Source organism: Letharia lupina (genome assembly GCF_014066315.1).
Source record: "Letharia lupina isolate WasteWater1 chromosome Unknown contig_10, whole genome shotgun sequence".
NCBI lineage: Eukaryota > Fungi > Ascomycota > Lecanoromycetes > Lecanorales > Parmeliaceae > Letharia > Letharia lupina.
In genome coordinates this window covers 1,954,792-1,980,015 of record NW_023502979.1, presented here as the reverse complement: position 1 = coordinate 1,980,015, position 25,224 = coordinate 1,954,792, and the positions used below count along the sequence as shown (strand labels likewise).

The 25,224-nt window shown below is 50.4% G+C and overlaps 10 protein-coding genes across 10 annotated transcripts; 7 read left to right on the top strand and 3 right to left on the bottom strand.

The window, feature by feature from the left end:
* Nucleotides 1-35: 35 nt before the first annotated feature.
* HO133_000563 (uncharacterized protein) lies at nucleotides 36-782 on the bottom strand (the record flags this gene model as incomplete). The annotated part of the gene is made up of 1 exon (XM_037291502.1): nucleotides 36-782. The coding sequence occupies one exon, from the start codon at nucleotides 780-782 to the stop codon at nucleotides 36-38; it is 747 nt and encodes a 248-aa protein (XP_037152937.1).
* A 1,119-nt stretch (nucleotides 783-1,901) lies between these two features.
* HO133_000562 (uncharacterized protein) lies at nucleotides 1,902-2,876 on the top strand (the record flags this gene model as incomplete). The annotated part of the gene is made up of 1 exon (XM_037291501.1): nucleotides 1,902-2,876. The coding sequence occupies one exon, from the start codon at nucleotides 1,902-1,904 to the stop codon at nucleotides 2,874-2,876; it is 975 nt and encodes a 324-aa protein (XP_037152936.1).
* A 1,575-nt stretch (nucleotides 2,877-4,451) lies between these two features.
* HO133_000561 (uncharacterized protein) lies at nucleotides 4,452-6,197 on the top strand (the record flags this gene model as incomplete). Its single annotated transcript, XM_037291500.1, has 2 exons — nucleotides 4,452-4,739; nucleotides 5,496-6,197. 2 exons carry the CDS (start codon nucleotides 4,452-4,454, stop codon nucleotides 6,195-6,197), a joined length of 990 nt encoding a protein of 329 aa, XP_037152935.1.
* Nucleotides 6,198-7,144: 947 nt separating this feature from the next.
* On the top strand, nucleotides 7,145-7,480 carry HO133_000560 (uncharacterized protein; the record flags this gene model as incomplete). Its single annotated transcript, XM_037291499.1, has 2 exons — nucleotides 7,145-7,295; nucleotides 7,344-7,480. The coding sequence occupies 2 exons, from the start codon at nucleotides 7,145-7,147 to the stop codon at nucleotides 7,478-7,480; spliced, it is 288 nt and encodes a 95-aa protein (XP_037152934.1).
* A 1,414-nt stretch (nucleotides 7,481-8,894) lies between these two features.
* HO133_000559 (uncharacterized protein) lies at nucleotides 8,895-10,141 on the top strand (the record flags this gene model as incomplete). The annotated part of the gene is made up of 2 exons (XM_037291498.1): nucleotides 8,895-9,203; nucleotides 9,263-10,141. The coding sequence occupies 2 exons, from the start codon at nucleotides 8,895-8,897 to the stop codon at nucleotides 10,139-10,141; spliced, it is 1,188 nt and encodes a 395-aa protein (XP_037152933.1).
* Nucleotides 10,142-11,154: 1,013 nt separating this feature from the next.
* HO133_000558 (uncharacterized protein) lies at nucleotides 11,155-13,313 on the top strand (the record flags this gene model as incomplete). Its single annotated transcript, XM_037291497.1, has 3 exons — nucleotides 11,155-12,096; nucleotides 12,156-12,672; nucleotides 12,739-13,313. The coding sequence occupies 3 exons, from the start codon at nucleotides 11,155-11,157 to the stop codon at nucleotides 13,311-13,313; spliced, it is 2,034 nt and encodes a 677-aa protein (XP_037152932.1).
* A 636-nt stretch (nucleotides 13,314-13,949) lies between these two features.
* Nucleotides 13,950-17,267, bottom strand: HO133_000557 (uncharacterized protein; the record flags this gene model as incomplete). The annotated part of the gene is made up of 3 exons (XM_037291496.1): nucleotides 13,950-16,591; nucleotides 16,646-17,105; nucleotides 17,163-17,267. The coding sequence occupies 3 exons, from the start codon at nucleotides 17,265-17,267 to the stop codon at nucleotides 13,950-13,952; spliced, it is 3,207 nt and encodes a 1,068-aa protein (XP_037152931.1).
* Nucleotides 17,268-18,115: 848 nt separating this feature from the next.
* HO133_000556 (uncharacterized protein) lies at nucleotides 18,116-19,379 on the top strand (the record flags this gene model as incomplete). Its single annotated transcript, XM_037291495.1, has 5 exons — nucleotides 18,116-18,137; nucleotides 18,192-18,205; nucleotides 18,263-18,742; nucleotides 18,767-19,137; nucleotides 19,208-19,379. The coding sequence occupies 5 exons, from the start codon at nucleotides 18,116-18,118 to the stop codon at nucleotides 19,377-19,379; spliced, it is 1,059 nt and encodes a 352-aa protein (XP_037152930.1).
* A 96-nt stretch (nucleotides 19,380-19,475) lies between these two features.
* HO133_000555 (uncharacterized protein) lies at nucleotides 19,476-21,024 on the top strand (the record flags this gene model as incomplete). The annotated part of the gene is made up of 4 exons (XM_037291494.1): nucleotides 19,476-19,900; nucleotides 19,957-20,189; nucleotides 20,248-20,388; nucleotides 20,582-21,024. The coding sequence occupies 4 exons, from the start codon at nucleotides 19,476-19,478 to the stop codon at nucleotides 21,022-21,024; spliced, it is 1,242 nt and encodes a 413-aa protein (XP_037152929.1).
* A 1,128-nt stretch (nucleotides 21,025-22,152) lies between these two features.
* On the bottom strand, nucleotides 22,153-24,839 carry HO133_000554 (uncharacterized protein; the record flags this gene model as incomplete). Its single annotated transcript, XM_037291493.1, has 3 exons — nucleotides 22,153-24,005; nucleotides 24,054-24,540; nucleotides 24,702-24,839. The coding sequence occupies 3 exons, from the start codon at nucleotides 24,837-24,839 to the stop codon at nucleotides 22,153-22,155; spliced, it is 2,478 nt and encodes an 825-aa protein (XP_037152928.1).
* Nucleotides 24,840-25,224: the final 385 nt, after the last annotated feature.

Below are 25,224 nucleotides of genomic sequence, written 5' to 3'. Positions count from 1 at the left end.
CGAATTGAAAGGTCGGCAAACACTTCGTGGATGGCCTAACCAGTGATTCCGTTTCTCCTATACAGTCGCCGATACTCCTTGTTGACTGCACGTATCACATCGTTACTGGTGTCCTTCTGGTATCCTTGGCACCACCGCTTGATTCTAGCTGCAGAAATAGGTCCGCCGTGCTTCAAGATATGATAGTGGAGGTACGATGCCGCGTCTGTGATATCGTACGGCCGAGCTTGATCTGGACGAACCAGTCGATTCATCTTACCGCAAAGTGCGTAGTTCCACGGTGCGGCAACCACTTTCAGTCCCCTCCTTTCAAAAACACCCTCGTTTTGCTCGAGTGCTTCCTGAGTAACCTTACGATGGACGTTAGGTGGGAGCCATAGCATTGTCTGGTTATTGAACCATTCGCCTCCTAGCGGTGTCTGGCTCTGTCTTTCGGTGTACCTCGCGGCGTCGTCTAGCAAGATCCGCTGATCGTTGTTGAGATTCGTCCCAAAGAAGTCGACGTCGTGGGTTGACAGTCGGTTCTGCAGTAGTAGGGTATTTACGGCGCCTCCAACAGTGATGATTGTGATGTTTTGGCCCTGTCTGTCGATATAATCTGCCATCGTTGTCAAGGCTGCTTCGAGAGTCTGTCTGTCGAGCTCGTGATCCTCGATCCGGATCGCTCTTCCGTCACAATCAACTCGAGGTCTGGGGACGTGCATCATCAAGTCTTGAGGTCCAGAAATGTTGGTGACCTGGGCCCGATGTGGCGTTTTCTCCGTGGACATGCAGTTGCCCATATTAACGTTAGTGGCGGATCAATCTCGAATATCGAGGACTCAAGGGACCGAGGCATATGAAAATTGTGATGTGATCTTGGCTGCTTCAGTCAGCGTGGGTATAAGAAGAGTAAGATAGGCTTACAGAAAGGGAAGGCTTCTAGGTTAGCAGCTTCACGAAAGAACTTCGACCTTACCATCTTTTTATTGGGGCACTGAGATGTTTAACGACCTACGTGTTAAAAGAGCGTTACTTAAATCTGTTGACACCGTTGACATGCTTGGGAGTGTTTGCTCGTTTCATGAAGCTCTACTTATGCGGACTAGGAGAGAATCCAAATGATTGGCAGTTCAAGACCAACCCTGTTCTCAAGGTTTCCATAGCCCTTGATGAGTAGCCAATGCATACCTATCAAGCGCATTGCTTTTAGTTGGCACTTTAGCTACTTACGAGCTGGTGGGCTTGGACATACGCCAGCCCCCATCCGCGTCCAAGGAGTGAATATCTCGTTCCATTGGGTACACTTAGCGGAGGAGACGGTGCAGCTCTGCGTTCTAAGATCAAAAACTATTGGCCAAGCGTGTGGAACTGCTAACATGAGACCTCGCGTGTCACACCATACTGCTTAGAACCCCTGCAAGTCTTTGTTATATCCAGCGTGCGGCGTAGCACGGCCCCAACAATCAGCTTCCACGAGCGTGTAAAAGAGGACGCTCATTTGTGTTGAAGGTGGCGCCTATGCAGCTTTTTAGCGCTGTTTCGAAGCACTACTTGAGAGACCCTGGGACGCAGTCTTTTTAAAAGGACGCGATACTCTATAGCCTACAGGTACCAAAGCTCTGTAGTACCTAAGGTGTCATCAAACCTAAGAGCACATGAGAGTGATCATCGACCGTCTCGGCTTCCTGAGATCGGCGCCAAGATGCCCTCGAGAGCGTGAGGCGAGGGCACAAATACTGTTGCATGGGTATAACTTATCAATCTGTATGTTGGACCTGACATAGGATACCTCGTTCTTGGTTATCCCGAGAGTAATGGAAAAGTGTTGAAGCACTACTCAAGAAAACTATCCTTCCGTGCAGCGGAACCATTCCGCCCCTTTGCAACCCCACCCCCCGTCAAAGTTGCGCTCTTCAATCATGTCCTTGAGGAATGGTTCGGACCCTCGTGAACCAGAGTCAGCGCCTCGAATAGTCAAGCTTCCACGCCATCGTCTCCGCTCTGTCGCTTCGACCCTCAAATCCCTCCACCGTCTCCCATGTCCACCTCCTCTCCCAACCCACCTTCTCACCGTCGTCTGCATATCAGACACACACTGCACGCATCCGCCCATCCCACCCGGTAACCTCCTCCTTCACGCTGGAGACCTAAGCAAATGGGGTACGTTCTCCGAGATACAAGCCCAGCTCACATGGCTATCGGAACAGCCACACAAGTACAAGGTCGTTATAGCTGGAAACCACGATCTACTCCTCGACCCCGAGTTCAAAGAACAGCATCCAGAGAGGTGGCGAGAGGCCGCGCAAGCGGCATCTGATGATAAGCACATCGACTATATTGACCGTCCAGCCGCCCATCTCGATTGGGGAAACGTGATATACCTCCAGGATTCGTCCGTCACCCTGTTGTTTCATGGGGATCGCAGCCTTAGGATCTATGGCTCACCGCTCACTCCTCGGTATGGCCTCTCCGCTTTCCAACATCCTCCTTCAAAGGACGTTTGGACCGACAAGGTTCCCCCACACACAGACATCATCCTCACGCACGGCCCACCTCGAGGCCACCTAGATGGATTCAAGAAGTCTGGGTGCGCGTTTTTAACGCAAGAGGTCGTGCGAGTGCAGCCTTGCTTGGTGGTCTGCGGGCATATACATGTGGGATACGGGACTGAAGAGCGCGTTTACGATCAGGTGGGAATAGCCTATGAGCAAATTTCTGGGCAAGGAGCTGGATGGGGGACTTTACTGGGCATGGCGTGGGGTGTCACGTGGGGATATCTGATTCCTAGATCATGGCGACGGTCAGAGAGGAAAACGACTTTTGTCAATGCGGCGGTCGTGGAGGGATGGGAGAATCATAGGGTGAAGAACGAAGCCGTTGTTTTGCAGGTATGATGAGACGACGACTTACCGGAAACAAGCTACAAAATCCAGATCTGGAGGCAAAAGCAACGCGGCACGCATGGCACGCATGTATGTTGACTGGTCGGTCTCGATCATCTTTCTCTCGCACACGATCTACATCGATACAATATCAAAAGTACGCCTTCAAGGAGGTCCTTGCTGGGTGCTTTGGTATGCAGGCCAGCACACGACTCCGGTCAAGCACTGTGCATGCTGCCACGTTGGCCAATAGTGCCCAAAAAAGCTTACTGAGGCGACAGGGCATAGAATTCTTACCTCTAAAAACGTGGCGAGGATAGAGAGACGTATCCGGTCTTGGTGACCCTGACTTTGACACAGCCGCGGACGCTAGAAACGGTTAACCATCGCATGAACAACCGCATTTGTGTTGGACATCACCTGTCTTTCGAGCGGTACGTTGAGCAGGATATTGGGCTGTTGGCATAGAACTAGTTCGGTTGATCAGAGACTTTGATTACTATGTTCTCGAAATTCCCGAGGAATACAGCTACGTGCGTTTCAAAAGCTCTTTCTGCCGATTGGCCGACTTGACAACTTTGGACCTTGATGCGGATCATGCCAAAGGCTGTTCAAGGGCGCATATCTGCTGGTGCGTCAGTGGTACCTGACCGACGGAAGCGTATGAAATGTGAGTCCCGCCTTAAGGTTCTTGCGCATCAATCATAGTGCTGTATAATGCGTCTCGCTCGTGGCCACTATCACGAGTAACATTGCAGCTTGCCAACATATGTGAAACCGCCAGCTCTGGCAGTGGTAGCATCGCATTGTCATAAACGTGCAATTCCTGGCGCTTTCGAACAAGCAATGCGTATCGTTTCGATCAGAAACGCGGAATCAAGGAGTCTAATGGACATGACCCATTCCGATCAAGCTCTGTAGCCGACCATTAGTATTGCCTTGTCTCATACCTACGTGCATACGGAATCGGTCGATCAAAGCCGCACTCTCATGATTATTGAAGGTCTTCGTGTCTGCCTATAACGAGAAGCAAGGATATTGATATCTTGTTATCATATCCTTTATTTCCCATTATGACTCAATATCATAGCTTCTACGGTACCGAGGATCTAGAACGACCTATCCCCTTACGTTTTCCCTCTTAGCTTCCTCTTCGTATAACTTCGGAGTTGCCATCTATGTCAAAAAGATATTCGCTATCCTATCTCTATTTGCACCTTCAGTGAGCAGATAATCTTACTGCCACAGGTGCGTCGCCATATCAAAGCTGACAACCTCACGCAAAACACCTCACCACCTGCTAAGACAAAGAGCCTCAAGTAACACGTTCCTGCACACGACCAATGGCATCGTAGAGCAGCTGGTCGCCAACAGACAAGCCATCTCACCCTCGCCGCCAGCCTCCGCGAGTACATCATTTCCTGCGACTCCCTCCTTAGCCCCTACTACTTGCATCAACTTTGCCGAGACCAAAACCGCTAAAGCAAGATACAAGGAAACCTAAGACCAGAGCTAATTATCTGTGTGCGCACAGGACTAGAGCAAGAAAATTAATTGCGAAAGGTCTAAACATTATTGCCAAAATCAATGGATAGTGCTTCCTTGAAACTACTTGCAACTTCAGGAGCACTGGATGAGATTTCCAATGCGGATGATGGCTCCATGATTGAGCGACGGATTCTGTTGGTGGGTAGTCAGGGTGGGCTTGTGAAGGATGGGGTGACGCAAAAGTCCGTGCTTTTCGTTATATATCAGAGTGGGAGGTATGGGCCTCAGAATGGGTTTCGTGTTGCGCTGGTGCTGGAGGGGACGAGGATGGAGGAAGCTAGGGAGAGGTTGAAAGGCGTGGTGGAGGAAGACTCGGAGGAGTTTATTGTCATTGAGCCTCGATGATCGTTTTCAAGTCTTCGCTTTTCGAGCGTATCTCACACTGGAATTTGCCTTCCCCGCTTGTTTCTTTCCTTGCTGGCGCAAAAGCCGGGCGAATAAACCACGCAGGCACGGGGTACAGATCCGCTGCTTCAATCTGCGGCACTTACAACTCTTGTTTTTGCGATCAGTCGCTCTGACCCTTTCACCAACGATTGGAAGACATCAATCAACTGAGTGGATCAGACCCTGTATATCTCTCCACCCTGCCAAATCCAACTGCACAATCGCATCAAGCGTCTGCGCATGTCGCGTGCTATCTTCTTTCCTGGGTCCAATCTGCGCTAGTGCTCCACTGCTTCAATAGCCTGGCAAGACGAAACCCAAGCGCATCTGCCTGTGAAATCTTTTGCCGCCATGACTGGCGAGCGAGTGGGTCGTACCGTTCCGTCAGTCATTCCAACGTTCCTTGAATTACCTAAATTCAAACACCAGTACGCTGGATTTCGAAATTCCATTTGCTTTCTTGGATGTTGGGAATGTTCGCAATGGGTCTTGTCACTCCTGGGATTTTGCTATCGATCCTATTGACATGGGGTACTTGCATGAATAGCGATTTGACCAGCATTTCTAGGTATGGCACATCCTACATTGACCTGGCGAGCCTACACCAGGATGCACATTCCGCTTGATATTCCGAAGCTACCATGATCAAGGTACACGCTAACGCGCATCATTTGAAGCGCCCTCTCTCCTGTCCAGATCACTATCCTCTCCTCCAACGGCACTGACCTCACCCTCTCAATCCCGATCATGCACTCCCACATCCCACTCTCCACGCTTCAACGACGCTCCCCCGCCTCCGTCCCCATCCGAGATTGCCCCTTGGTCGACACATACACGTCCAACTCCTGGTGCCACCACGAACAATCCCCCCAAGATTTCGGGACTTCTTGCAACGAGCCACCACAAGCGGGCCGGACGAACCCTCGACAGCGTACATATCTGGGCGGAGGCAAATGCGCCAGTGATGAGATATGCGTTGGAAGTAACGCTAAGGACCCGGGTATCCCGCTCCAGGCATACTGCGTTTCCACGGACAACTTCGTGCCCATAGGCCACAGTCCGTCAAGTGGAAATGGGCAGAACCTAGCTTCTACGGGGATTGTTACGGCAAATCTTAATTCTGCTCTTTATAATAACAACGGGAGCCACTTGGGCGTTGAAGCCGTCGTCACGAGCGTCAACAAAGGGACGAGCTTATCTGCAGCCAGTGTGGTGATGCAAGCACAGACGTATAACGGGGTATGGCGCACGGTGACTAATGGCCGCAATTACTGCCTGAGGTGCTCGAGTGTGACTGTGGCACCTTTTCCGGCGACGGCGCAGAGGGTTAAGGTGGACGTGGTGTTGTCAGAGCTAATCCCGACGGGTTTACTTTGGCTGGCGTCTTATTCGTACTAGATGCTGTAGCATCCGATGGCAATGGCTTTTGTGCCCCTTGCTTATACGTTGTGAATGCGAAACGGGAACGAAGAGCGTTGTCTTCCATATCCAGTAAGCATGCATCAGAAGAGTTGAAACCAATCAACATGCTTGACACAAGGAATTTGACATCGAACATGCCTACGAAGAGAAGGCTGAAACCCATCGCGCGCCAACCATAAGACATTTCCTTGCGGTACAGTCTTTTTGCTGTAGGCTTCTACTAGCACTCGCTGGTCCTGGGTTCCTGATGCTACCATTGAAATGGTAGCAGCGAACAGAGCAGCCAAACTGCCAGGAAACTTTCCAGTCTAGAGCAGTGCCTTGAACATTTTCGGAGTCGAATTCTGGCATCATACCCAGAAAGGGTGTCTCTTGCGATGGAACTGTTTCGAAACTAAACTTGAATAACGATAGATCTCTTTATAGGTTCTCTCTCTCGCCGGTATGTCAAGGATTTTTATCATTTTGAGACGGCAAGGTTGGGGACAGAGTTGAACAAGCAAGCCTGGGATTTTGGTTGATCAGGCAGGGGCGGCGTCGTCCGTGTAGTCAGTTCTGCTGATAGGCTACCCTACATACAAGATATATGACCCGATAAACTTGTATAAGTTTGGAGACTTTGTTACTAGTGGGAGGTCATGAATAGCGTCTCCGTAGCAAACCAAACCAGCTTCACTGTCGCTACTCCGGCGATCGTGAGTTTGGCAAGACAAGAAGTATACCCAATAAAAACTTTTCGCTTATCGAAATATTCAAGACCTCCTGCAAGAATAGATTGATCGTGAGACTGCTCGCACGTATTACTGCGCACATAAAGCGGCGTTGAGACAACCACAAACAGAGACGCGTTCTTATGACCCGGATTATCGTCATCACAGTGCAGCTTTACAGAATGGCCCATAAGCGCTCCAGTTCTAGTCTAGATGACCATGCAAGCAAGCCCAATATATTTGCAAGAACAGACAATCTCAGCAGCCACAGATGCACTTCTGTCTGCAAATGCGCGCACCGTCGAGCTTGAACATCAAGTCCAAGCTCTACATGCTTTCATTGATGCCAATGGACTTATGAGAGGTAAGTGTCCGTATGCAGTTTCACCGAATATGGCGTGACCCGTAACAGTGGCACCTCAGTCGATTCGCCAGCACATGCTTACTGGTCCGGGCGCCGCAAAGACTCTAGGGAATCAAATAAAGGTTGCTGCCTGCAAAGTCAGCGATAAGCTCCGCACCAAGACCTCCGATGCGAAGAAGACCTGAGTCACCTCTGACGACATGAGCGAAGCCATGATGCCCTTCCTGCATGAATTGGAAGAGTTAAAAAAGCTCCCAGAGAGCACGGCCGTAGCATTTGATCTAGTCATGATCTTGGGCGAATACTCCTACGGTGAAATGGATAACAAAGGGTGTGGCTATGGCGACAGACCCTCCGATCGAGATGTCGACGGACTCCTTCTTGAGCTTGCCACGGAGGGTTGGTGACAAAAGTCGTTGCACACTTTGGTAGGGCTTAGCGGGGATCGGTGTGCAACGACTTTTGTCACCAACCCTCGCACGGAGAGAAAGAAGATTGACCCCTCTTAGAACTTTCCCGCGTACTCTACTCAACACACTTCAGCAAAGGGCTAGATACCTCCATGGCTAAGATTTCTGCGCCCAAACCACCGACCTCTTATCTGCGTGACAGAGGTCTGCCGATAAATGAAGAAACTCGCCCAAGGGCAAGGTCATGAAAGGTCCAGCCGTCTTTTCAGGGCTTGGCGCATACTTTGGTTCGCCAGATCGCACACCTCAACAAGCAACAATAGCGACAAAGACGGGTTTCTACCAGCCAAAGTGACGACTGTTGGCTATGACTTGTGACTCATGAGAGCTCGTTGCCAAATTCCGCAGCCGAGCTTGACCTACAGAGGACCTTCTATGACATACGGTCTCTAAGAGCAGCGATGTAGGCGGAACCTTTAACTTTGAGCAAAGGAGGTGTTGGTCCGTGAGATGGTCTGAGGAGAAAGCAGAGAAAGCTTGTAAACCCACTTTTCGATGTCAGCAGCCAGACTGCACGGGGAATAATCAGGGCATGTATAGCTGCGGAATGCATGTAGGCTTTGGAGGAAGTGCCAAATATTCTTTCCTCAATGTTCTCGCCTCGCTGCTTCCAAATACTCTGGTGGATCACCAGCTAATCAGCTGACCATGTCAAACCTTGGAGCTCTGGAAACTTATATCACGCAGAGGTTTAGTTGCAAACTGTCTAAAAATCTCCGTTTGATTCTCAAGAAACCATGAGCTGGCATGCTCCTCAATACTGGCCTAATTTGCCGATAACCTCTCTGTCTCATCACAATTCACCGCTTTGAGATTGAGCGTGCCCAAAAAAAACGAACCAGGGCCATCAATCAACCAGACCGGCCCTAATATTGGCTGCAATGGCTGTTTATAGACTAAAGTAGTCAGGCAGCAGCTCCCTGCTGTCGTGAGGCGATTCGGAGTGATTCGGACTCAGTCGGATCGTGTGATTCTTACTCGCGTCACGCGCGCGTAAAGTGGCGATTTCTCTACTCTAGGCCTAATACTGCAGAGTTCTTGCGGCTTGGCAACTTTCAACACCAGAGCATTATCAACCAATCTTCTGGGGTTAGATCCCCAGGTCCCGGTCGTCCTCCCCATGGCTCAAATGACCGAGGATGACATCTATCGTACATCTACACAATACCGACTATGGTCATTTACTCGGGAATCTCTTGCATCACTTCGCTCTACTACGAATGCATCCGCGGCTGATGGCGTGCGAGCTGCCATCCGAAGCCAGCATGTTGGTCAAGCTGGATCCGACCCAGCAAGAGAAGGAAGCAATGACAAGCCTTCAGATCCTGCAAAAGAGGTGGACTGTCTCACGGTGGAGGAGGAGCAAAAGCTGGTGGGGTTCTACTGCGTCAAGGCGATGCAATTTGCGGACTTCTGCGAATTCCCCACCAATGTGAAGGTAGTCAAAACTCATCTCACCGGCTCTTTTTTCATCAAACATTTGACCAAGACTGCCAGGCTACAGCTGTACAATACCTCAAGCGCTTCTACCTCTCCAATTCCCCCATGACCTACCACCCCAAAGAGATGATGGCAGCCGCGCTCTTCCTATCTACCAAGACCGAGAATCATTACACATCACTCAGAAGCTTCGCTTCTAAGCTTCCGAAGACTACACCAGAAAGTGTTGTCGCGCCTGAGTTCCTCTTGACCCAAGGTCTCCGATTTACCTTCGACGTGCGACATCCACACCGCGGGCTGGAAGGAGGGATCATGGAGCTATTGGGCCTAGCACAAGGCAAGGGGCAGGCTGGTCCAGGGATCAAACAGTCATCGGAACAGCTTCAGAAAGAGATGGTGGACATTGAACCAGCAAAGGAGAGCAGCAAGAAAGCAAGATCCGCGGATGAGGTAGTTCGACGCATACAGGTGGCTCACGGCAAGGCCAAGGAGGTAGGAAAGAGCTCAGCTCTCCTCACAGATGCCTACTTCCTCTACACACCCTCTCAAATCTGGCTATCCTCTCTTTTCCTCGCCGACGAGCCTCTCGCCCGCTTCTACATCAACACCAAGATCCCTACGACATCCACCCTCACGCCAAAGCTAATCTCCACGCTACAATCTTGTGCCGAACTTCTTCGCTCCTCCGCCTCTGCCAACCCAGGAGAAGCTGAGATAAAAGCTCTGACGAGGATAGACAAGAAGCTGTTCAAATGCCGGAATCCGGACAAGGTCGATCTTGTCGGTATCAACAAGGCGCAAAAGAGAGATTCGAAAGGTGCAGGAGAAAATGGATTGGACGAGAGGGTCATTAAGAAGAGGAAGCTGGAGAGGGAGAAGTCGGAAAAAGAGGCGGAGGGTATTTTTGGGCCAACCTTGGCAAAAGAAACCAACTGAGAATGCCTTGATGCACTCGAGAATGATGACGCCTCTTGTTTGGATTACCATCGGCTGCTATGCGGTTGCTTGCATTACCTTCCGTCCTTGAGCTGTCGCGCAAACTTCCCCTTTTGATCTTCTAGCCACGACCACGGAGATCTTCTCCCTTGACGACCCCCTCCAGTTGCCAATGATCAAACCGTTCATATCAGCCTCCAAATCTCAGATGTGTCAAAAGGATGAGTATCGACTGTTGTAGGTATCCGACTGAGCGCAATGTCAATCCGGCTTGAATTTTCCTGCGCCCGAACTGGAATATGTTTCCTAACCAATGGCAGTCGATCCGGATATGCACTGCTTACACCTGACATGCAGCCTTCCACTATGAAGCGTCTATAACAACAACAGCGCCAACTCATGCATCCACATGCAGGGAGGACAGCTGCAACTCATCTTTCCGGGACTGATCGACCGACAGCAAGTCCCGCGAGGCAGTAGCGGCCTTGGAACCCTAATTATCGGGTCCAGATCCATCGTATGCTGGAGTCACCATCCTGTGAGACGTACGAGTCTCTATCAAAGCCTCGGGTTCGACACATGGGGTGTAGACGCATTCTACTTGGCAAGGCTAGAGCAAGGCTACGAGATAGCTATGTAGTTTACGGCGCCTTTCACCTCCAGTCTCGCGTGGATATCCAGGCAGCAGAATTGGAAGAGTCACAATGTGTCAAAGTCTTGATTCGATATGAGTTTTGGATTGGACTAATCAGTGACTCAACAAGGCTGTAGGGCGCTAGTGCAAATCCTTCAGGCAACACTTGCCCACTAAGAGCAAGGCTACTTTATCATTCGAGGGGTCATAAAATTACATATAAACGTGGCACTTCCCCCCTCATCTTGCGACCATTTACATCGGCCACCTGGGATATTTTTAGTCCATCTGAACAACTGTACACCTTCACTGCTTCTGACCTAGACACATTTTCCAGACCCTTCTTTGTTTTATATACATTCACCCAGCACCAAGCACCATGACGCTGCTTGAGTCTTCACCAATTGTGGCAGTGAAAGACGCCGCCACCGGCCTGGTCGATAGGGCGACTAACGGCAATGATGCCTTTCCGGATGCCAAGCCAGGAATGATCACTGATGTGAAAAACCTTTATCAATCCAAGCCTGATAACCGAGGAAAGACAACTTGGGTTGACAAGTACCCTGACGATCTTGAAGAGGCCGCAGAGAACGCGGAGAGTGCACGCTATGCTCTCCTGATCCGCAACAGCAAGTGCTACGATGGTCGAAAGAAGCTGCAGATCGACTCCATCGTCGTTCAGTCTCCTCTTCTCAAGCAAGGTCTCAGCTCAGTCCTCAAAGACTATCCCGGAATCACAACCACTTTGGATCGTTTGACTTTTAAAGCACCCTTCCAGGCATTCATCCACCGCTGGAAGAATTTGCTTGAAGCTTTGGAATCTGAGCAAGACCCAGAGACGAAAGATCATTTGGAACTTCTCCATCGCATCCTTGAGGCCGAGCTCAGAGACGACCTCAAGGCAAGGGATGACTTCATCCTCAACGGCGTCATCACTTACAGCACCATATGGATGATCTTCGAGCCTGGCACCACTATTTTCACTGTGAAAGACGGTCAGAATTGCGCTGCTAAATTCAATAGCGGCAATTATCAGCAGACCCAATGCGGCCATCGCTATGTCCTTGGCTGCCAAGTTGTTGACTGGGACGGCGAGAACTTTGGCCTTGGTAGTGCACCATTCTACGTGTGGGAGTTTGAGGGCACCACCAGAATTACGAAGCTCTCCGCCTACCCTCTGGAGTACCATCCCAACTTGGTCAAGATGAAAGAGGCACTCATTCGAAGAGGTAAAGCATTTGAAGAGCTCAGTGGTTACCATTACAAGAACTATCAGGGGATTGCCATTGGTGAGGGTCCATGGGGCCCTATCAAATACAATGTAGGTCCTTGTCATCAGGCCATTGCTCGTCCCACACGTCATTAATATATTCAAAACAGGTTGACAGCCGCATCATCATAGACACCTATGCATGGAATCGCTTCAATCCCAACAAGCAAGTCAATCTGGCTACCTTGGCGAGGGCTATCGAGAACGCTTGCTCAGTTGATTCCGGCGATTACAGCGAAGACGAGGACGAGAACGAGGTCGAGATATACGATGATGACGAGGATCATGAGTTCGACGAGGATGTCGCTACAGGGGAGAGGAGAAACCCGACCTCGTTGACAGATGATCAACTGCTTATGTGTAGTGCTTCATTGAAAGGTTATTCTCTGAAGAACAAGAAATGGCTGACCTTCTCTATCGGCTCCGTCTTGGACATCGAGTACAGCGAAAGCGCCTTTGAGAGCCTCGTCCTCCCTGAAGATCATAAAGAGCTCATACTCGCTTTAGCCGAGAGCCAGGTCCAGCATAGAGATAGCTTTGATGATGTCATCCAGGGCAAAGGCAAAGGCATGATCATGCTGTTGTCTGGGCCCCCGGGTGTTGGCAAAACGCTGACTGCAGAGTCTGGTGAGTGATGTCCTCGTCTACCCTCTGGGGTTTGTGAATGCACAAGACTGACCTAAGCGCTTCAAGTCGCCGAGACAATGCGCGCACCTCTCTATATGATGAGCGCCGGTGATCTTGGCCTCGACTCGTCCCAGGTTGAGTCTTCACTTTCCAATGTTCTAGAGATGGCCAGCAAATGGAATGCCGTCCTCCTCCTCGACGAAGCCGACGTTTTCCTTGAACAACGCAGCTCACACGACCTGGAGCGAAACAAACTCGTCTCCATCTTCCTTCGAATTCTGGAATACTACGAAGGGATCCTCTTTCTCACCACTAACCGCGTCGACAACATCGATGCCGCCTTCCAATCACGTATCCACATCAGCATGCAGTATGGCGAGCTCAGCACATCCTCACGCCGACACGTTTGGGTTAATTTCCTCAACGCCTCCTCGAAAGGCAAGAAGCACAACTTCAGTGACCAAGACCTGGATAAGTTGGCGGGTTATAAGATGAATGGTCGTGAGATCAAGAACGTGCTGAAGACTGCGCAATTGCTGGCTAGTAAGAAGGGCAAGGGACTGGGCTACGAGCACGTGGAAAGCGTGTTGGCCATTGAACAGAGGCATGTTGGAGATCAAACGCAGCTAAGTGGGAACTGAGAGGTGACTCCGCTACAGGGAGGCCTCAGGGAGTGCTGCACAGCGATAACCAGGGCACGTTCACACTGAAGTACATGCGGAGTTTCCAGTCATAGGACACCGTAGCCATTATAGACAATACGATAGATAACCGAAATGAGCTGATCGTTTGATGTACCGCAATTCGACGCAAAAGAGCAAAATATCAACATTTTAAGAGCTAGAAAAATCGAGACTACATATTTGAGCGGCATATCGGTTTCGTTGCACATTCAATTGGTGAGGCCCAAAAATCTAGGACACAGATGAATTCCCTATGAACTGAAATGCCGAAAGTTATCACGTAGAAGAGCTTTATGATGACACTAATGATGGTAATGATTGTAAATGATACTGTACTGAAACGGAATTCCTCCCAAGTGCGCTCTATTAAACCGAATACCGCACTGTCAACGCCGTCCATTTCCACAATGACAATGAAACCCATCCCTATCCACTCAGACTGAAACGGAAACAACCGACATCAAACATCTCACACGCCCAGAGCGGGCACGACGTAAATCCAAGAGGCGGATATCTGTCGTGTAGGTATCAGTCACAGTACTCTAGCGTGGTCCTCAACGAAAGGTAGCCTACCTTCTCTTCATCTCAATGTCCTCAACCTCTCATCATTGCCGCTGCCACGGCGCTCCTGCCTCGTCGCTCAGCATTGTTCGCTACGGCCTTGGCCTTCTTCTCTGCTGCTTTCCGCTCTCGACTTGCGGCCCGTCGCTGCGCTCGATTTGGGCCCTCCACCTTGGGCTCCTCCTTCTTCGGCGCCGCCTCCTTGGCCTTCTTGCCTTTGGCCTTCTTCTGTTTGGGCATACTCGGAGCCAACGCGTCCTCCTCCGTGCCATGGTTCTCGACGGTGGCATTGTTCGAGATCTCTTCCTTCGGCGCCTTCTCCTCGGCTTGGGCAAGCACAGAGGGAATGTTCTGGGCCAAGGACGTGCCTACGACCGAAGATGCACTGGCCGATCCAAGTATAGTGGCTGTCCCTGGTAGGCTTGAGGATCTCATTCCATTTGCAGTGAATGAGACTCTGCCATTGCTCCCGCCAAAATTGAAGTCCTGCTGAAGGCGTAGAGGGTCACAAGCATTTCTAGGAGCCTGGGCTAGGAGTGTGCTGGAGAAGTTGAATACACCAATTGATGTAGGCTGAGTGGTTGGTTCTTGTGGGGGTAAAGTTTTGTTTTCGTGTCCAATGAAAGGGATTTCGCCACTGCTTCCCCCAAAGTTGAAGTCCTGAAACCGTGGGGCGTTGAAAGCCTCTTTAGGAAGGCTTGGAATGGCATATGCCTCTTTGTGTATGGCTTCGTTGCGTACTCCAAGACCATGGAACACTGAAGAGCCTTCCATCAATGGTATTCTTGGGAGAGGCTTGAAAATAGAGAATCCCACACTCCTCTCTGGCTTGAGAGCTGCAGCTGGCGATGTGATGAGAGGATTCTCATAGTCCAAGAATTCCTGCTCCAGCTTGCCACCGCCGAAACCGCGTTCATGGCTTCCGGAAACAGTAGACTGATTCAAGACTGCAGCGGTATCATGACAGCTGCCTTCGTCCCCACTCTCATCTCTCGATCCGCCGATCTCACCATCGTCGCCTTCGAGTACCGCCCCATCTTCGGCGTCATCGAGGTCGCTTCCAACTTCCATCTCTTCCACCAGACAATCTTCATGCACACCACTCTCCTTGGTGCTTAAGAATGCATTTTCTTCGGACACTTGAGAGAAATTATCTTCTTTGAATCGACCGTCATCTTCTGCTCCCTTCCATCCCACACCTGGCGACACGAGATCAATTGGCTGCGCGCGTGGGCCTTTGAAGACTTCGGTAAACCCTCGAAGATCGTTACCAGCAATTTCCCATTGATCCCGCGCGATACCAGATGTGCCGCCAGTTCGAGCAGGCGTGACTTGGTCGATGTAATCCGCACCGGACGTCAAGAGGGCTCTCAATGTCTTGCTTGGAGTACTTGGCGAGTTTGGGGAACGGCTCATTACTTTCGACACCTTGGAAGACTTGGAACCCTCAGGAATCGGCTTGCTCTTCAACGTGGGACTGCCATTTTCGAAGACCAATCCCCACGGTCCCAGTATCTTGTCCTCGGCCGCAGCAACTTCACGCCGTCTCCTCGCGTCGAAGGTATTGGGCGATTCGGACATGTCTCTCAAGTCAAATTTAGCGGATGTTGAGCTACCGTCGGTTCCTACGCTGGGCATGGTGGATTCGCGATCGTTGGACTCGGACGTGGATACCAATGAGCGAACGTCGCCGACGTGGGTTTCCGGCACAGCGCTCTCACGCTCCTCTTCAACCTCTCCACATCCATTGGCTCCCGTGTTCTCGCAGCTTGTGGCGCTTTCTGTTGCATCTAGGCCAAGGTATTCGTACGCAAGCTGGCAGAGAGCTCTCTGCTCGTTATCCATCGGGTCCACGTCCATATTATTAAGGACGCCCGTCATGAATATGATTCGCTGAAACATTCGAGCTGCCAGTCCTGCCAGGAATTGCTCATGGGCTCTAGCACTCTTCTCAGCATCATCTTCCAGCCGATCTCTCTCATTCCTAATCTGATCGTGTTGAGCCTTCAGCTCAGTGTGATCTGCTTCAAGCTTCTTGAGTCTATTCGCGACATCGATGTGCTCATCCTCGAGATCTTCATACTTCTGCTCGAGCTTCTTGAAGTCTTGTGGCATCTGTCCGTACTGTTGCTGAAGTGCATAGTAGCATTGTTGCAGGCGGATCCAATGCTCCTTATTAGCATACAGAGCAACATCTAATCGTAAAGTCTCGATGCACTGATCGCGGAGCCAGATCTGGGCATCCCGGTTTCTAACCTCGAACCTCAGCTGATCAATCTGGTCGATCAGATTATGTCGCTCCACCAAAACTGAAATCCCCGGGTTTCGATAGAGCCGTAGAGCCGTATTGAAGCTAAGCTCTCGGTTTCTCTCGCAAATGCCCATATCAATTTCGAGCTCCTTTGCTTGCTCTGCTTGGTCAGCGAGTTCTACTCTCAGTTCTTCGACAGTTTCCTCCAGTCGGTGGACCTTATCCGCTTGCTCCTCGTCGATGATCTTCTCAGCCGTGTCTTGCAGCACGTTGCCGAACTCTGAAGTTACTGGAGACGGCGTAGAGGATTGGTCATTCGGATTCCATACCAGTGTCTCGTTTGAAGAGGTCGAGATGTTGCGGCTGTGACTAAGCGGGAAACTCAATAGGCTGTGACGGTTGAGACACTTCCCGGACTCGAAGCCTGCTCAACCAACGTTAGTCAGACTCATGTGTGAAGTGATGGTGTCACACATACCAAAACCCGCAGACAAGTCGGGGCGCCATGATTGGGTGGGTCTGTCAAAGCTTCCTTCAGCTGACGAAGGCTCTGTTCCGACTCCGGAGGACTGTCGAAAGTTTGATAGAGCCTGAGTTGACGTGCTGAAGCTTCCTCCAGTTGATGAGGACTTTGCCTCGACCTCGGAAAGTTTGGGAGACGGTGACACAGCCTCACACAAGAACAGTGGCTGTTCAGGGTTAAACACATTGCCCACAACAACATCACTTGAATGTACTCTGCAGATGGCAGGCACTTCTGCGAAGTTTACCAAAGGATGTGGAGAGATGAACCGAGGAGCGGCTTTCTCGATGGCGCCCTTTGTGACGCCCTTCTTGAGAGACCCTTGCTCTCTGAGAGCGCCATTATCCGAAACAGTCACATCTTGGGCTTTCGTGGGGACTGTGGAGGAAGTGGCTTGGGCAAGCTGCTGCGTGGTCTTCGTGTCAAACCAACATTAGCATAGAGAAAACATGTTATCATCAGAGTTGCTTACATATCTTGGTCTTCCAGATAGGTATCTAGAGAGATTTGGAAAAAGCCCTATAAAAAGATAGGTGGCAGGGTTCTTCGCCCTATTGCCACGAAAGAGGAACGACATGACGTGCTAATCAGTGAACAACTAGGATGAGCTTGTGGATATCGATGTCGACAACACCAGCAACTACTACTTCCTGCAAGACAACGACGGCTTGTGGACGTTACGAAGCTGCTTCGATGTGTCAGAGGTGTGTGAAAAGAAAATGGTGAAGGAAGATCAGCATTAATGCTATCGATGATCGAAAGGTTTGCTGATGCTATGCAAAGCAGAGTAGGAGGTCGAAGAGTCTTGGTGTGGTGGAAGATGGAAGAAGGAGAAAGATGAAGGAAAGGAGTTCCCTTATATACTTAAGTAGCTATCACACCCATAGTTGTGTCGTTGCTCATTGACACAGGCTGGAACTAAAACATGATTCAACACACATTCAGAGAAAGCCAAAAGAAGTAAGTGCAAGAGGAATGCCAAGAAATCTACCACCAGGACCTCCGCAGCCATCGTAAGAGACCTATATAAGTTGGCGGACAGCATGGTAGTGCGCCAGAGCGAGAGCGAGATCTTTCTCGCCCCTGTCCTGGAGTCCGGGATTTTCCCTTGAGGGTATCGTCAACACAGCGAAACCCTTAACCTATCATCTGTCCCACGCGTCCCGGTTGGGTGTGATCGCCAACACTAAGGTGGCAAGAGGGTTCCAATATCTCTCTCATGACTCTTCTAAACTGGTTGTTGACGCGCTAGCGCAGTCCTTGGTTCCATAGAATCAAATTCACTTTGTGACATTCTCCACCAGTGCAGTCTATCTACCATCAATAGCACTGCTGCCTATCGGTATTCTTCATCAATCTCATCAACCCTTATCTCCTGCAATCTATTCAACAGTAACCACATCATCGTCAACGTCGCCTTGCAATATGGAATTTGCTGGTATTGTCGGTATGGGAAACAGCCAAAATGGGTTTCGACCAGATCTTCTCAAGCACATCTGAGTGAAGGGTCAGGAGGTATGTGATAACCATGCCGTCATCCTATCCTGTCACTAAGACTGACTGTGATTCAAGGGCTCCGAACAACAGCCAGAGAGGATCACCTTCTGGGTCTTCAACCAGTCGCAGGATATCGTGGTGGCAGGTGCAGCATCTGCAGAACGACTTGGACAGCCCGTAGAGACGGCTCCGGAGAATATTGCCCCGGAAGTCTCAATGGTAAAGCAGACTGCCATTACAGAGTTCTGTTCTCCATGTCCGTCAACGGCTTTGGCGGACGGAACTTTCATAACACCGTGTCCTTCGGTGACACTGGCGGAAATATCTGCGATGTTTGCGAGACAAGAAAATTGTGTGGATGGGGCCTACGCTTTCGATCAAGCACATCCCCTATTCAAGGGCTGGAAAGTTTCCCCAGTGCCGCCGCCCGCTGAGCCTGGGGCTCTGGCCATTGGTCGTAATTGTTCGGTTTCGGTTTCACCGCACGATGAGACATTGCTTGAGAGCACTTCGGAGTCGTCATCGCCCGCCTCACCGAGATCTACCGAAGAAGAAGTGGCGTCTACCAGTTCCTCGTAGTCATCTGAACTTGCTGCTACTGAGCTTATCGGTATCTATCCGGTCGGAGACGTGAAGACAGATGACACCGAGCATGATATTGAGAAGGTAGATATCGCTAGAGATGAGGAGCGATTGGTGGCCATCGCTGATGCAGAAGTGGACCATGAATCAGAGATGGAAAACATGAGGCTGGCCTATGAGCAAGCAACGAAGGGAATGGAGGAGATACTTAATCAAAAAGAGGAAGTGATCAAGTCTGTAACGCAGTATGCAGAGAGAGTCGGAGCGAACCTGGCAACGGTCCTTGCAAAGCATACAGATGCAGGGGCAGTCTACCACTTGAAAAAGCGGAAGGACAATCTGCTGGAGCAACTGGAAATCCAGCCGCGGTAAGACTTCGGACCTGACTCGTACCGTACAAAATGCCAAAGAAGAGCTGGCCACAGCTGTGATTATCAGAGATGATACGCGGGCGGCGTTAGCAGCAGCGAAAGCGGAGGCAACGGCAGCAAATGCCGCGGCAGCGAAAGCGGAGGAACTTACTTTGACAGCATCACGCATGACAGACAAAGTGGTGAAGGAACTCAAATCTAGCAACGACAGAATTGACGCACTTCTCGTTGGGAAATAGGTGGAAGTGATCAAGGGGCAAAATCGTCTCATTACTCTTTTTCGTGCTGACAACGAGGACTCTGAGCAGCAACTCCGTGCTTCATCGTTGGAAAACATGAGTCTAAAAGGGGAGGCAAAGGCTGCAGAAGACGGTATTGCAGGATATCGGCAACTCCTATCGAGGTACAAGAGAGAGGTACAGTCTTGCAACGCGAAGATTCTGGAGGTCGAGAAGGCTTTGCAGACTGGCACAGGACTAGTCCCGCTAGCCGTCCTACTCCGAGACAGAGAGAAAACTATCGCTGAGCTGACCCCTCATCTCACCATCCGTGTCGAGGAGGTCGCCCACTTGCATCAAATGGAGAGCAAATATGAAAACCACGTCGTAGAGATGGGGACAGATTTGCAGTGCATGTACGATGCTAACGATAGCCTTGAGCAGGAAGTCAGAAAAATGAAGAAAGAAGTGAAGCGCGTTATACGTGCTAACGATAGCCTCCAGCAAAAGGTCACACTGTTCGAGAGCAAGACCCTGCTCATGTCGCGCTATAATGTCGTCTGCAACAAGCATGCGATTCTCAATATTCTGAAGACAGAGAAGGTCATGGTGGTAACAAGGTCGATGGAGGCGGTGCCAACGGCCGGAGCCACGAAAATCCTGGGGCCAGCAGCGAGCACGAGAGGCTTGATGTTGAAAACATGCCTGGCGATAGTTGCAAAGACAACAACGGGGGGAGCCAAAACTATGATGACGCTAGCATGACGACTGACAGTAACGACGTGATATCCAGGCAGACATCCACGTCCAAGTCTGGCTCCGGCAAACACTGTGTGTAGACTGCTCCATCTTCAGTTGCCGAGGAAGTCAAAAATATCAGTCATTGTAGCAGCAGACGTGGAGAGCAGTTATGCCGCCGATATTGAGAAAGAGCCCAATCAAGTTAGTAGGGTCGACCGCTTTGAAGCCGAGCCATTCAAGATTTTGAAGCCAGCGGGACCAACGAACCCTTCGATTGCAGGGAAACGAAGTACTCAAGACATCTAGAAAGGTACTTCGTTCACCGCTGCCGGGAATAAGCCATCTTGTTTCCAGCCAGCGCCAGCCGCAGACCTTGAGGCAAAGTCCAAGGAGAAGTCTCCAGTCGTAACACTGCACCCAGCAGAAGTAAAGAGGAAACAGTGTCCCAGTCTCTTTCACTGGTTCATTGCCGTTCTTCCCAGCACAAGTCTCTCAGCCTACGTCGACGGGTATATTTTCGTTTGAGCGAAAGAGTCCTCCATTGGTGACCATCCAACCGAAAGAGAAGACAGCTGAAGATGGCGTACCGAAGGATGAGAATCCTGAGGAGAACATGCCGAAGGAGAAGGTGCCTGAGGAAGGGGCGCCTAGGGAAGAGACGCGCGAGATTGATGCGCCTGAGGATGAGTCACCTCGAGAGAAAAACCTCAGAGAAAAGAAGCTGAAGAAGAAGATATTGAAAGAGGGAAGCGCTCGCAAGGAGGAGACGCCCAAGGAGGCGCCGGCCGCATCCGAGCCCAGCCGGAGCCAAAAACGAGCTGTCAAGAAACAGCAGCAGAAAGGTGTTAAAAAAGCAGAGAGAGAAGCCCACAGTGCGAATGCACAAGTGAGTAGACGCGTTCAGCAGGCTATGATGATGAGGTAAAGAAGGGAAGAAAGAAGTGGGACAAAGAGACAGGTTGGAAATTGGATTTGTTCTGGAAAGGACAGCGCTAGTTATTTTCGCGACGGGGTTTGTCGATGTTTGATGTTCTAGGGGCAGCGTCGAGATATTTTAGTTTTGGCTCGCTCGAAGCATTACGTCCTGTGCAAGAGAGGACTTTCAATCATAGTATCTCTTGTAGAGTTTAATCGTTTCTACGTCTTGTTCGGTCTTTCAAGCTTGAAGAGTACTCATGGATTCCAGAAGTGAGTTACTTGATATTGCGAGGACACCAATAGATATTTCCACTCAGCGGCACGTCGCTTGATCTATTGGCGTTCTCGCTCTATCAAGTAACTCACTTCTGGAATCCAAGAGTAGAAAAGAAATTTCCATCAACTTACGAAGACCCTGGTTTGTTTCCTGATATCACCATAGTAAGAGAGACAAATGGCCAGTATATCTATAGCTTATAACATTTGTCTAAGGAACAGATACTGGTGGAGGTAAAAAAAAAAAACTCATCCCAAATAATACTCACAAAAACTTGTGCCAAAATTGAAACGAAGAAGTGTCCAGGGTCAATTCCCCCTCTCAACAATTTGCTTCCCTGCAGAGCTTTTAAACCTTCGACTTCCATCTTTGCGAGGGGCCGCCTTAATCCTCAAAATCCTCACCTGCCTCATCCACCCCCTTCTGCATCATTATTGCTCGATCCTCTGATTTCCTAGAAGTTGGTGCAATCAATATCGTCAAGAAACAGTGATCGCATCAGGAACCTCATCAAATATATAAAGAAAAATGAAGTATACGGCGTGACGGCGATGCTGCTTTGAAAGGATTATCTTCCTCAATCTGAGCGATACATTATATTTATTGTAGAGAAGATATATCCATCGGTGACTGCACAGAATACTATGGTCACATCTAACCCAAGCCGTTACTATCCTGCATTATTCCGCTGCAGTGATTGCGTCTTTGAACAGGCGCTGAAAACGCATCGCTGGGGTATCTCGTACACAAACTGTGCAAAATGATCCAACCTCATTGTTCTTATCATCTCTCACGATTCGCAAGAGCTCTGAGACCACTGTCTTGATCACAGAGCGTCCATCACATTCTCCCAGTCCTTTAGAAAAAACCGTAATCGGACTTAGGCGTATCCGCACAGGCTTCGAGCTCTTCTGCTGGCTGAATGTCCCTTCCATGCCCGCCTTCCTCCATCGCGCGGCCTTGGGCAATCTCCGCATTCTTTCGCTCAAGGACCTGATCTTGGATATCGCGCAGACCCTGAGGCATCTGTTGCCCCTCCTGTCGATTCGTTTGCTCCGCGAGCTGGAAGTCGAGCTCGGCCCTGAGAACGTCTTTATCAACCTGCAACATGAGGACCTGGCTCTTGAGGTCCTGGAAACCGTCATCGCCCTTGGGCGCACCGAGCTCAAGTTTCGCAATCTTGACCTTCAATTCGACGGCTTCTTCCATCATATTACGACGCTGTCGCTTGTAGCCGCTGAGCTCGCCCTCAAGACCCCCCTTCTCTTTCGCCAAAGACTCGTAGTGGGCCCAGAACGCCGTATCGAAATCACTCTTTCCGAACGTTCCCTTGAGATTCTGGAGCAAGGTTTTGTTCTGCTCCCAAGCAATTTCTTTATCCTTCACAGCCAATTGTCGCTCCAGCTTTTCCCTCTCCATATCCGCAGTGACGATGTCGATCTGGCCGCACAGGCGCTGTACTTCAAACCTCTCCCGCTCTGCGGCTTCGTATGATTGTGTGAGACGGTTTCTGAGGTCTTCGATGACTTCCTTATGAAGCATGGTGTCCGCGTAGGTGTCCGCCTTTGCTGCATCTTCTTCCAACAACGCGCGTAAACTGTCGGTCTTCCCAATGAGGTATGTTACGTCCTCGTGGCGCCGTTCTAGGTCTGCGTGGAGTTGGACGTTTTCGTTTTCCACTAACCGCAGTCGTGAGTAGAGGGGATTGGGAGTTATTGGCATTTGAGTCTTCTGACCCTGCGGATCTGGTTGAAGACTGCCGCAGTCTGTGGCTGGAGTTTCTATGTTGTTAGCCGAATCTGCCCCAACGTTGATTGCGGGTAGGAAATCCTGATCCGCAATTTCATTATTAACTTCCACTTCCTCACGGCGGTTGTTGAGGCATTGGTCGCTCTGCGAAGGCTCCAAGGCCTCGATATCTTGAGATGGCGATCGGCCCGTCATGGCGGCAAAGGCCTTGTGCAAGGCGTCTCTCTGGCCAGTCATGTGCACCAGTCTTTTCTCCGTCGTCATCTTCTCGGCTTCCATTTCGATCAAATCCTCCTTCAATTTCTTCACTTCCTTCGCTCCTTGAACACGTCTCAATTCCAGTCTCCGAGCCTCGGCACCATACTCTTTGGTGAGCTGTTGAAGAGCTTCAGCGTTCTTTGTAGTAAGCTCCTCAAGGATTTCATTGTGTTTTTCCTCGAGTTCCTTCATCTCGTACTCCTGATCTTCTTCCAAGTCTTTGGTCGCGTTGGTATGGTTGGACTCCTTGAACTGATCAAATGCTTCTAACTCGTTGTCTTTCGCTGCCTCCGCTTGGGCTACAGCCTTCTCCAAGCGGTCTGCCCACTCTTCATCCTTCGCCGCCTTAGCTTCGACAACAGCTCTTGCTAGACGTTCTGCCCATTCCATGTTTTGGACAGCCTTGATTTCCTTCATGGCACCTGCCACACCATCTTGCCATGCATCTAAGACTTGGTATGGACCGATACGGTCAGAGTCTGGTGGATCAATGGGGGCAGATGCCCTTGAACCTTGACTAGCATCCGCTTCTCCCTCGCGCTTCGTGATTTTAGTGACTGGGAAGTCTGAAGGTAACGGTGGTGGTGTAGCGGGCGTAGACGGTGAGGGATTGACCAAAGTGCTGTCGGAGCCAGAACGGGATTGTCGGATTGTAATAATCGCTGGGGCACTACACCGCTGCCTCAGCTTTTGAGGGCTCGGCACTGTTCTATTTAGCCTAGGGGACATGTCAAAGTATAGTGATCACTTACCTAGGGATATGGATGGCTCCGAATTGGGTGATCTATCCGCGGCAAGCGGGTCATCAGCAACACATGGAGACCTAGAACGAGAGCCTGGGTAGGTGCGGGATTCCTGACCATCGATCCGAACGGGAGCCGCGTCTGCGTGTGTTGCTCCCGCGTTATCTTGATTACTCGTTGACTCCACAGGCTGTCCTTGGTCTTGAGTGACTCCGAGTGGTTCTCCTACTACAGGAGTGTCTCGTTGAACAGTTGAAGGGTGCTCTTGAGACTCGACCGAAGCCCCACATCGCTGATCGATAGGTACGGCTATCGAAGCAGTCTGGGAGGTGGGTAATGTCCCCAAAGCAGCGTTTTGCTTGGCTGGAAGCACCTCGCCCGCCCTGTTTGATGGGTGGTTGTGCTGTTTATTTCCTAACTTGGCCCCCATCGTGCCCCGATCGGAATCTGTGGGCCAATTGACGACGGCCTTTTGGTCATCTTCGGCAATGGCAATCTAGATATATTAGCAAGACAAATTACAATCAATGGTGGCTACCTCCCGCATACCTTTGCCGCTTTTCGAGATATATTTATCAGGTACCCTGGCTGATTCTCGCTCATCTATGACTGTCAGCAGGAGGGTCACCTTTGCATCCAATCGAGTGTACGATTTACCTTCTTCTCTTTGTATGACGCCTCTCTTGCATTCTTCAGATATTTCTGGAGCGCCTGCGCACTTTTCGTATAGAACGTTGCTGGAGTGCCCACATCTCTAAACAGAGTTGGCGTAGATATAGTTGATTTCTTGCTCATTGTTGCTGGGCAGCTCGCCGAAGTTCTCGGCTCCAGGGACTTAGCCATGCTGGCTTTCGATAAGGGATGCATGTGTGGCAGGCTGGGGCAGGAAATGCGGCTAGTACGTATAAGATCGACAACACCAGGAGTAGAAGAAATGTGGAGCTCTATAGATCTTAGTGGAGTCTCAAGACAAAAGATGCAGGTAGTTTCAGAGTATCACCAATAGCTATTGGCCCGGACTGATGGTTTTGGGATTAGAAATTGACTTTACAAGAGGGAACCATGAAAGATGCTAGGAAAAAAGAGAAGAAGATTGGACCGCGAACGGCGAGGGCACTCCCTGCTTCAACACCTACCTCGTAGTGTTGAAGCAATACAAAGGCCAGACCCCGCCCTGGGG